The sequence below is a fragment of the Arachis ipaensis genome, chromosome B10 (genome assembly GCF_059453495.1).
Source record: "Arachis ipaensis isolate K30076 ecotype BB chromosome B10, ASM5945349v1, whole genome shotgun sequence".
NCBI lineage: Eukaryota > Viridiplantae > Streptophyta > Magnoliopsida > Fabales > Fabaceae > Arachis > Arachis ipaensis.
The window spans coordinates 146689797-146701036 of NC_142435.1; the positions used below are offsets into that span (position 1 = coordinate 146689797).

An 11240-nucleotide genomic window follows, 5' to 3' on the forward strand; every position below is an offset into this window, starting at 1 on the left:
AGGGACGAATACCCACAACGAATAAGATGGCACCTCCCCTCAAAACGACAACGTTTTATGTTGATGTGAACTCGGACAACTAACCCCCTGACCATTTCAGTAGTCCACGTATGCAGCAATCGTCCACGTCAGCCAGCTCACACACGCTCACCGTGCCAACTCAGCGCTTTCCGTTCATTCTTGCCGGAGATTCAGCCTCAAGGACCGGCTTGTGTGACGGAAGCATAGGACAGGGACAGAAGTGGATTACAATATTCGTCAGGGGTTGCTTTGTCATTGTGCAAAATAGTCAGGGGCCGGGTTGGTAGTTCACTCATCAAAATAACTTCATTAATAGAGTTTTGAAAACTAGTCTTATTAAACACGTGATGTTTAAGGAAGTCATTCTGTAAATTTGAGTTTAAACTGCATACCTATATCAAATGGTTTTATCTGTGAGATGATTAGAACTCAACTCATTAACAATTAAATAAATTGAACTAATAAATTTATGAACTAAGTTAAGCCTTATTTTTAATTTTTAATATGTGTGCAACATTTATATATGTAATTACTTTTATATTTATTGATTTAATTTACATTTTTATGGTTAAAATTGTTTATGCTAAAATATTTTATAGCTTAGAATAAAAGTTTACTTAGTATATATTTACTATTTAGTATTGTTTTTTATTCTCATACAATAGCACAATGTCAATATTAATATTTTGATACAGAATTAAATTAACTATAATGAATAAATATAGACGACAAATATATACAACAATACAGTAACGCTTAGACAAAAAAAATGTCAAAATTTATTTTATTTAATATTTATTAATTATTATTTAATTAATAAATATTAAATAAGATAAATTTTAACTATTTTTTTTTATTATCAAATATTTTCGTAACAACATTTGAGCTTTATAATTAAATTCAATTGTTAAAGAATTAATATTAAACTTAGTTTCGACTCTATTCGTCTCACTTTTATTTCTAACGAACATTGTCATTCTCAAATTTGACCTACTATGTAACACTCTACCATACAAAACTTTACGCTTAAGCCATAAAATGAAAGGAATCCTAAGATTGGAAAGATACATGCTAATGCTAGATAGGAGTGAAGTAATCACTATTGAAAATGAAAGGAAGCTTGGGTCCAGAAACAGAATAAAGAGATGATGAGTAAAAGAATATTGGGAGGTCTCAAAGTGTTGGTATGATTTGGAAGCATAGGAAATGTGTCAGGTAAGGGCATTTCACAGTTCTCTCCATTGAAATAGACCCTCCTAGGAAAAGCCCATCCATTACTCAATGTAAAAGATTTTGGATCTTTCTCTAATAGTATCTCTGTTGACACAAAACCTTGTTGATCCTTATCCGAATGCACTAGTTCGGTGTTGTAATAATCAATCCCCCAAAACAGAGAAACTCCATCTGCATTCATGAATCACAGATAACAGTTTTAGGCATATGATAGTTGAGAATCATTAAAAAAAATAATATATTTGACTAAACTGCTTAATATTATCTTTACATAAAGATATTTTCAGTAGTAGTCACCGTTATTTATATTAATTGTTACAATAAACTTATATTTTCACAATAATGGTTTAGTTATTTACCTTGAAAGTCAAGGGGAAGTTTGGCAGTGTTGAAACTATAAGAAGTTGCATTCTGGGAGAAGGCAGGATGTTGGAGAAGCACATTCCAGTTAGAGTAGTTGCTCCTATAATTGTAGTTAGAAATGGTAAGCTTCACCCTCCAGTGAGTTACATAGTTGTTCTTAACATGCCAATGAACTCGAATTGGGCACATGTGCTTAGTGCATGCTATTATGTTCTCCTCTGATAAGGGATTACCCAAACTTATGCAAGACTTGGAAGCTTTGTCTGCTTCGCTGCATCCACAGCTGCAATCAGGGCATGGTGTGATCATAGGGTTGTAAAATGTTGAGAGCGATACACAGCATATTGGTGACTTATTTGCCATAAAGTTGGAGTATGTACATGCTGACTTCCACGTTCCTTCAGTACAAAAATATCAATGTTACTACTATAGTAATAATGTAGTATATGTTTACTCACATAAAGATATCTTCGTGTAAAAATGATACCTAACATGTTAGACACATATTATGTTAAGTAATTTAGTCAAATATGTCAGATTATTTAACAGTTTCAGCGTAGCGGTGTAATAATTATTAATTTGCAAGAGAAAATGAGAATGTGATTACTGAGAGCAGGAACTTGTCTTTGTCCATTAAAAGAGGAGATGACAGTGGGATCAGTCTGAAGAAGAGGGGAACAAGTATAGCCAGGACCAGGGGCTAAGAGTGTGAGATTATTAGGTGCTTGTCCAAGAGGGTATTGCCCCAAGTTGCGTACTTCAAGCTCAAACAAAGTCAATGAGCTGAAAGGATCGATGGCTCGAGCCGAGAGGATGCCGCCGTTGCAGCAGTGTTCTGACCTGCTCTCCGGCGACACATCGGCCGGAAGATCAACTATGAGAGGATCTTTCTTGCAAGAATGTGGTAACTGAGATGTGTAAGAAGAGCAGTTGCCTTGATCTGTTGCAACCGCACCCTTTATTGACCATATAACTTCATCATTAGCCCATTGCCATCCAAGTTGCCAACCTGGTTTGTCTACATGCCGGTACTGGTAGTAGTTCTCAAGTGTCACCCTTGCCTGCAAAATCTATTATTGTTATTCGCAGAGGAATGTTAGAAGACCAACAGAATTTATTATTTTTAGTCAGCAATTAACTATCAATATTCAAATGCGTATGCTAAAAATATGTTGTTGGACTATCCGAAATTGAAATATATATATATATTTTGGGATACATTTCAAGTTTTTCCAAGAACCTAGGTGTTTCAGTGATTTTAGCATTGACCTCAATCATAAAATATGTATAAAGTTGAGATCAATGACTAAAATCAATGAAATACCTGAATTTCTAGAACATTTTTAGAAGGTTCAGGTCAAGTGACCAAATATCCATCTTGTGTGCGTTGGTAAATGTCAAAAGTAATTGAAATGTTGCCATTTGGATCCAAGGGGTCGTAGCAATCTGCATATAGAGAGCGCAAGTAAATAAATAACACAACCTTAAAATTACTTCCTCAAATAGAAAAAGGGGACAAGCTAATTAGTTAAGTGCCTACCTGATAAAGTGCAGAGGACAACCAATATTAGTAATAGGATGAAGTTGAGTAGTACACAGGAAAGTTGAAGATGAACAACTAGTACCATGAACATCTTTTTCCTTTTAACTTATAAGATCAGATTGAGTTCCATTCTCTAGAAATTAACTAACATTACTTCTCTTACTATTATATTACAATAGCTTGGATAAAACAAGGAGTCATCATTGGAAATATCAGCTAATTAACTACGAGTCTATTATTGGATAGGACAAATTAATTTTCGTAAGTAGGTAGTCACTATAGATACTCTTAGTTTGCCAAGTGACAAGTACATGCTACACTAAGACACTTGCTAGTTGCTACAAGTCAAGGGCACAGTTATTGCTTACTTATAACTTATAAACCGCTCAAGAGCCCGTATTATATATTGTTTTTACTAGTGACTTCTTTTCATGTGATTACCGGTCAAACATGATGTAACAATCCAAATTTTTAACCCTTTCTAATTTATAATGTAAGTTTTGACACTAAATTTAAAACAATCCTCCTAGAGAACCAACAAGAGGTATAGTAAACTGCAGCTAGTAAGCGATGTCCAATTCATTTGACATAAAAGAGCTTTGCTCCCTGAAGTTCGCCAGTCGCCACCACTTGCCTGAAGATTGCCACTCACTGCCTGCCGCTGCCTGAAGCTCTGTTGTGCTCTGCTCTGTTCAACTTTTCTCGCTTTCTGCCTTTCTGGTTTGCTACATATAAATATAAGTTTTGATTGTTTATATGATTTAATAGCTTTTGAATGTTAATAATCAAATGCAATCAATTAGGGTTATTGTTAATAGATCAAAAGCTAGGACTAAAGAGCCTGTTGATTATTGTTTATGCGATTTGGTAATAGACTAATTGGTGTTTTGAGATGGAAAGTATGTCTTCAATTGAAGGAGATGTTGCAGGTAAATGGCACGCTTCCAACTCAATGCCCATTTTGAGTTATTACAATATGATATAACTATGATATTTGTGCTTCTTTTTTTGTTACTATATGATATTGGTGATTATTTTTTTCTATTTTTGCCATAATAATTTCTATTCATATTAATACAACTATTTCTTATAGCATGTACCTCTATTCAAGACTTAAGACTATACATTCCTACGAGGCTACAAGTATATATACACGTATACATAATTGCGATTTTTCACAAAGATTAGTAGGGACACAAGCTGTAGGTCCGTCCCTGCTAATAGAATTTACCAAAAAGTGTAGAGTCCTATTTAGAAGTGGTCAATATATGCATTGTCTTCAGGTAGATCCCAGTTATCATCGTCATCATCGTCTTTCTTTTCGGTTTCTTTGATGGCCTGCTTGTTTTCTGCTAATGATTTTAACTGTGGACGCCTGAAATTAAAATTAAAGATACAACTGTGAATCAAATTGTTACTTCCATTTGAAATAACATTTTCCTTAGTTTATTATGTATCTTTTTGGTTACTAAACATTTTCCTTAGTTTATTATGTATATTAGAAGAATCCAAATATAGCACTCTTTTACAAATATAACGTGTGATCAATGGTTCAATTTGATCCATCTATCTAAGCAGAGCCTAAACCTAATCCTCCTCTAAGGAATTCGAATTCATGTCAAATAGTTATCAGATTTTTCCAATTAAGCAAAAATCATGTTTCTACTAGAGGGAAAAAAAAGATCTAAGCAAACACAAGAGAAAAATGATCTAACCTTCTGCGGTTACGCTTAGCAGCCTCACGTGACTTGCGCTTCCGCTTGTCCTGTGTGTCTTCGTGGTACCTCCTCCTTCTGCACTCTTGGATGACGCCAGCCTTCATCACTTCTCTTCGGAACCGGTTCAGCAGCCTCTCCTCCGGCTCGTTCTCCTCCACCGCCACCTCCACGTTGTACGTTGATTTGAACCACATCGTGTTCGCCTGCGCCAGCGACGGGCACACCACCGACGACAGCGACGACGGAGACGATGAGCAAGAATAAGGTGGAGTTTGATCGGAGTGATCCAGTGGCGTCACGTGGTGTAATGGTTTGCGGATGGTGAGGTTTGGCGGTGGTGATAGTGGTGGTGGCGGTGGTGGTTGTGATTTTGGCGGGAATAAGAAAGTGAGGAAGTTGGAGAAGGTAGATAGAGAAGCCATGATTGATGAGTAGGAACCAGGAACGATGGAAGTTGGTAGAAGCGTCAACCGTCAAGCGAGTATTCTCACTATTTTGTATTCCTAATTTCCTATGTGCCCAAACCTGGGAATTTTCCCACAGCTTTTTCTTAAAAAAAAAATGAGTGAATATCTCATTCGGGATCTTGACAATTATTTCAAAAGGATAATGAGATTCCTAAGAAAAAAAAGAAACATTTAATTTGTGCTAAAAAAAATAACATTAATTTTTTTTTACATAGAAATCTCATTATCTTTTTAAAATAATTGTCAGAAGTCGAATTGGGATTATTTTTATTAAGAATTCGTTATCTTTCGAAGTAATTGTCAATGACTATTTTAGGTTTAATTAAAAATAGGATGAATTCAATCCAACCTGGCTGGATTTCAACGAAGAGTGTAGACTTTAGAGGTTTTTCACCAAAAAAAAAAATCAATTAATTAATACTAGTTAATTTCTTATTATGAAATGATTTTTTAGTTTTTTAAAGAATTACGATTTAGTATTAGGATTTACAATTTAAAATATTTAAATTTAAACCACTGATCATATGATTGAAAAAGAAAAATATTAACTTCTTATTAAGATAATTTTTTTTTTTTGGGGTTAAATTTTAGACTATTAAAGATTATTTTCTGGTTCTCTATAAATCCCACTTTTCCTTTTAAAAGATTACTTAATTAAATCTGCTCTGTGGAAAACTAGAAATTATCTCTAAAAAATTAATCCACAAAACAAGATAATTAGTTAATTACTACTTTCTCTTGGACCGGAAGATAATTATTCATAAAATATTAAAATCAATATCATATTGGTGTTGGGCTTTTTTATATTTATGGGAAGCAATGGTGGTCAATATTATAAGCCCATTTCCTTTTTTAATTTTTGTCAAACGAAGAGGAGGCCTAACTAGGCTATGGCCAGTTTGGATAAATAACTTAATTAAGTTATTTTTTAAAAAATAGCTTAAACGATAAATGCTTATATTAAAAGTAGTTTATAAATTGTTGTGAAATAAAAGATATATATATATATAAAGATGTATAAATAGAAGACTCTAGTATTAAAATAATTAGCTCAATAATAATTTATATATATATATATATATATATATATATATATATATATTAGTATTAAAAATAAAGAGAGAGAGAATTGCATATATTTATTATTACTATCTCAATATAATAAAGATGATTAATATTGCTATTAATATTATATGTAAAGAGTAATAGAAAAGAGAATTTAGAATACTAATAAAATAAAAGAAGAGAAAGAATTATAGTAGAAATATAAAGAGAAGAGTATTTGATTGCAACATAAAGAGAGAATTGATTTTATTATTACTTGCTTGTGTCTCGTGTCCCTCAGATGGCTTCTCTATTTATAAGCCAACGAGGTTTGCTTTTTCAACTTAATTCTTATTGGAAAAGGAATTTAACCGCCCATATTAATGGGCATCTAATGTGATCTTATCACAACACTCCCCCTTAGATGCCCATTTAAGATTATTGCCTCGTTAAAACCTTACTAAAGGAAAACCCTGTGGGAAAAACCTTAGTGAAGGAAAAAGAGTATAATATCCTTTGTGATGGGGACTGCCTCATTAAAAACCTTGTCAAGAAAAACCCAATGGGAAAAAAAACTGACCAAGGAAAAAAGAGTACAGTCTCCCCCTCTTGCCGACATCATTTAATGTCTCGAAATCGGCGCATCCCAATCTCATGTACCAATCTTTCAAAGGAGGATTTATGGAGTGACTTTGTGAATAAATCTGCCAGATTGTCACTTGAACGGATCTGTTGGACATCAATTGTCCCTTGATTTTGAAGGTCATGAGTGAAGAAGAATTTGGGAAAAATATGCTTTGTTCTATCACCTTTGATGTATCCACCCTTAAGTTGAGCAATGCATGCTGTATTATCTTCAAACAGGACAGTTGGAGCTATCTTATGATCAATCAGTCCACATGATGACAGAATATATTGAATCAGACTCCTCAGCCAAAAACACTCGCGACTAGCTTCATGAATCGCTAGTATTTCAGCATGATTAGAGGACGTTGCTGCTATCGTCTGTTTCGTGGATCTCCATGATATAGCTGTACCACCATATGTGAACAGGTATCCTGTTTGAATTCTCTCTTTATGTGGATCAGACAAGTATCCGGCATCTGCATAGCCAACTAGTTGTGACTTGGATCCATAGGGATAAAACAATCCCATATCAACCGTCCCATGAAGATATCGAAAGATTTGTTTGATTCCACTCCAATGTCTTCTGGTTGGAGAGGAACTATATCTTGCTAGTAAATTCACAGCAAATGATATATCGGGTCGTGTATTATTAGCAAGATACATTAGTGCTCCAATGGCACTAAGATATGGTACTTCAGGACCAAGGATATCTTCATTCTCTTCTTTGGGACGGAATTGATCCTTTTCCACATCCAAAGATCTTACGATCATTGGTGTACTTAATGGATGTGACTTATCCATATAAAATCTCTTCAAGATCTTTTTTGTGTATGTTGTTTGATGAATAAAGATCCCACTTTTTATATGCTCGATCTGCAGGCCGAGACAAAATTTAGTCTTTCCAAGATCTTTCATCTCAAACTCTTCTTTTAGAGTTTTTATAATTGTTGGAATCTCTTCAGGAGTCCCAATGATATTTAAATCATCAACGTACACAGCAATTATAATGAACCCAGATGTAGTTTTCTTTATGAAAACACATGGGCAGATGTCATCATTCTTGAAACCGTTTTTGGCCAGATACTCAGTAAGACGATTATACCACATTCGTCCAGATTGCTTTAGACCATATAAAGATCTTTGCAATTTGACTGAGTATAACCCTTGCGAATATTCCTTGGATGGTTTAGATATCTTTAGTCCTTCAGGGACTTTCATATAGATATCCCGATCTAATGAGCCGTATAAATAGGTTGTTACCACATCCATTAAATGCATATGCAGTTTATGATATGCAGATAAACTGACCAAATAACGCAATGTTATCGCATCCACTACAGGGGAATACGTTTCTTCGTAATCTATACCGGGCCTTTGTGAAAAACCTTGTGCCACAAGTCGGGCTTTGTAGCGCACAACTTCATTTTTCTCATTTCGTTTTCTCACAAATACCCACTTATATCCAACAGGTTTTACATCTTCAGGTGTACGGACTACAGGTCCAAAGACTTCACGTTTTGCAAGTGAGTCTAATTCAGCCTTCATGGCTTCTTTCCATTTTGGCCAATCATTCCTTTGTCGACATTCTTCGACTGATCTTGGCTCAAGATCCTTACTTTCATGCATGATATTTAATGCCACATTATATGCAAATATTTCATTGACAATTGTCTTATTTCGGTCCCATTTCTCTCCTGTAAAGACATAATTTATCGAGATCTCGTCATTTTCACAATTTTCAGGTACCTAAACGTCTTCTGGCGTTATATCAGAATTTTGGACAGCTGCCGGTGTCTTTACTATGTCTTTTTCAACAGGAATCGTATTTACCTCTTTTCTCTTTCGAGGATTTTTATCTTTGGAACCGACAGGCCTGCCACACTTCTGGCGTGTATTTGCTTTCGTGGCTATTTGTCCTACTGGGACATCAATTCGAATTGGAGCATTTTCTGCTGGTATATACGACCTGGTAATCCTCTTTGTATCGGAAAATGCATCAGGCAATTCATTTGCTATTCTTTGCAAATGTATAATCTTTTGAACTTCTAGTTCACATTGCCCTGATCGAGGATCTAAATGCATCAATGATGATGCATTCCAATTAAGTTCCTTTTCAGGAAGCTTATTCTCTCCCCCTAATGTTGGAAATTTTGATTCATCAAAATGACAATCTGCAAACCGGGCTTTAAACACATCACCAGTTTGTATCTCAAGATACCTCACTATAGAGGGAGAATCATATCCAACATATATCCCCAATTTTCTTTGGAGTCCCATTTTGGTGCGATTAGGTGGTGCAATGGGAACATATATCGCACACCCAAATATTCTTAAATGGGAGACATTTGGCTGCTGACCAAAAGCTAATTGCATAGGAGAGAATTGATGATAACTCGTTGGCCTCAAACGAATAAGTGTTGCGGCATGTAAAATAGCATGCCCCCAAACCGAGGTTGGAAGATTTGTTCTCATAAGTAAGGGAGTAGCAATTAATTGGAGATGCTTAATAAGTGATTCTGCTAACCCATTTTGTGTGTGAACATAAGCTACTGGATGTTCAACACTTATTCCATTAGCCATACAATAAGCATCAAAAACTTGGGAAGTAAATTCACCAGCATTATCAAGACGAATTGCTTTGATTGGATTTTCTGGAAATTGTGCTTTTAATCAAATAATTTGAGCCAGTAATCTCGCAAACGCCAGGTTGCGAGAAGATAATAAGCACACATGTGACCATCTCGAAGATGCGTCTATTAGGACCATAAAATATCTAAAAGATCCACATGGTGGATGAATAGGTCCACATATATCACCTTGAATCCTTTTTAGGAATTCAGGGGACTCAAATCCAATCTTTACTGGTGATGGCCTTAAAATTAACTTTCCCTGAGAACACGCAGCACAACAAAATTCACTAGTTTTAAGAATCTTCTGGTTCTTTAGTGAATGTCCATGAGAGTTTTCAATAATTTTCTTCATCATGGTTGTTCCCGGATGACCCAATCGGTCGTGCCAAGTTATGAACTCATTTGAGTTAGTAAACTTATGGTTTACAATGGCATGTGATTCAATTGCACTAATCTTGGTATAATACAACCCAGATGAAAGTGAGGGTAATTTTTCTAATATAACTTTCTTATTTGAATCATGAGTTGTGATACATAAATACTCATGATTTTCCTCATTCATCGTCTCAACATGATATCCATTTCGGCGAATATCTTTAAAGCTCAACAAGTTTCTTCGAGACTTGGTAGATAATAGTGCATTATTTATTATAAATTTTCTTCCTCCAGGAAACAAAATTATAGCTCTTCCGGAGCCTTCTATCACATTGCCTGAGCCAATAATAGTATTAACATGTTCCTCTTTTGGCACAAGATGGGTAAAATATATATCACTTTTGAGAATAGTGTGCGAACTTGCACTATCCGCAAGGCATACATCTTCATTACATATCCTTTCCATTCTCTTCAAAAATAAATAATAATAAAATGAGTAGTATGCACAGATAAATTGAATACTTGATCAGAATTATTTTTCTAGGAAATACTGTACATAAAATAATGTCATATACTAAAATTTTATTTTAAAATTTGACACATTTAATAATTTCAAAATTTATAAACATTAATATTTCATTATTTATGTACATCACATTTGAAACTTAAATACATAGAAAATAAAACTTAACAATAATGAGTGGTGGAGTTCTCAGCATCATTTGAAACAAAATTTGTTTCCTTTCCTTTGTCGTCCTTTTTCAAAGATGCCTGGTAAAGATCGACTAGGTGCCTTGGGGTACGACAGGTACGAGACCAATGGCCCTTTCCACCACAATGGAAACACTTGTCCTCTATTGATTTACTCTGCCCGATATTTCTTTCTTTATCCCACTTCTGGTGAGATCCTCTCTTATGAACATAATTCTTTTTCCTTCCATAATTTTTCTTGTTATTAAAACCTTGCCATTTACCTCTTCTGGGGTAATTTGCCGCATTTATTTCAGGAAATGGGGCGGCGCCAGCTGGGCGCGCTTCATGATTTTTTAATAACAACTCATTATTGCGTTCAGCAACAAGAAGGCAAGAAATTAACTCAGAATATTTTTTAAACCCTTTCTCTCGATACTGCTGCTGCAAGAGCACATTCGAGGTATGGAAGGTTGAGAAAGTTTTCTCCAACATATCATGATCAGTTATTTTTTCTCCACACAATTTT

At 34.8% G+C, this 11240-nt stretch overlaps 2 protein-coding genes across 3 annotated transcripts; both read right to left on the reverse strand.

Annotated features, from left to right (window-relative positions):
• Positions 1 to 1103: 1103 nt before the first annotated feature.
• On the reverse strand, positions 1104 to 3251 carry LOC107624395 (COBRA-like protein 1). The gene is made up of 5 exons (XM_016326895.3): positions 3158 to 3251; positions 2984 to 3063; positions 2225 to 2678; positions 1614 to 2015; positions 1104 to 1425 (listed from the first exon to the last, which is right to left on the reverse strand). Exons 1-5 carry the CDS (start codon positions 3249 to 3251, stop codon positions 1121 to 1123), a joined length of 1335 nt encoding a protein of 444 aa, XP_016182381.1. The 3' UTR covers positions 1104 to 1120.
• A 126-nt stretch (positions 3252 to 3377) lies between these two features.
• On the reverse strand, positions 3378 to 5445 carry LOC107624394 (small ribosomal subunit protein bS21c). 2 transcript variants are annotated; one of them, XM_021113309.2, is made up of 3 exons: positions 4876 to 5392; positions 4392 to 4535; positions 3378 to 3885 (listed from the first exon to the last, which is right to left on the reverse strand). In XM_021113309.2, exons 1-2 carry the CDS (start codon positions 5298 to 5300, stop codon positions 4412 to 4414), a joined length of 549 nt encoding a protein of 182 aa, XP_020968968.1. In that variant the 5' UTR covers positions 5301 to 5392; the 3' UTR covers positions 3378 to 3885; positions 4392 to 4411. The 2 variants fall into 2 exon arrangements, with proteins under 2 accessions (XP_020968968.1, XP_016182379.1); XM_016326893.3 differs by lacking the exon at positions 3378 to 3885 and having other exon boundaries at positions 3941 to 4535; positions 4876 to 5445.
• Positions 5446 to 11240: the final 5795 nt, after the last annotated feature.

Bases quoted from the DNA above. Each gene is read 5' to 3' on its own strand.
- LOC107624395 (XM_016326895.3), bottom strand. From the start codon at position 3,251: ATGTTCATGGTACTAGTTGTTCATCTTCAACTTTCCTGTGTACTACTC. The intron at 2,679-2,983 runs GTCACTTGACCT...TAGATTTTGCAG, and splicing joins GCACACAAGATGGATATTTG to GCAAGGGTGACACTTGAGAA. The intron at 2,016-2,224 runs GTAATCACATTC...TTTGTACTGAAG, and splicing joins AAGACAAGTTCCTGCTCTCA to GAACGTGGAAGTCAGCATGT.
- LOC107624394 (XM_021113309.2), bottom strand. From the start codon at position 5,300: ATGGCTTCTCTATCTACCTTCTCCAACTTCCTCACTTTCTTATTCCCG. The intron at 4,536-4,875 runs GTTAGATCATTT...TTTTAATTTCAG, and splicing joins GCTAAGCGTAACCGCAGAAG to GCGTCCACAGTTAAAATCAT.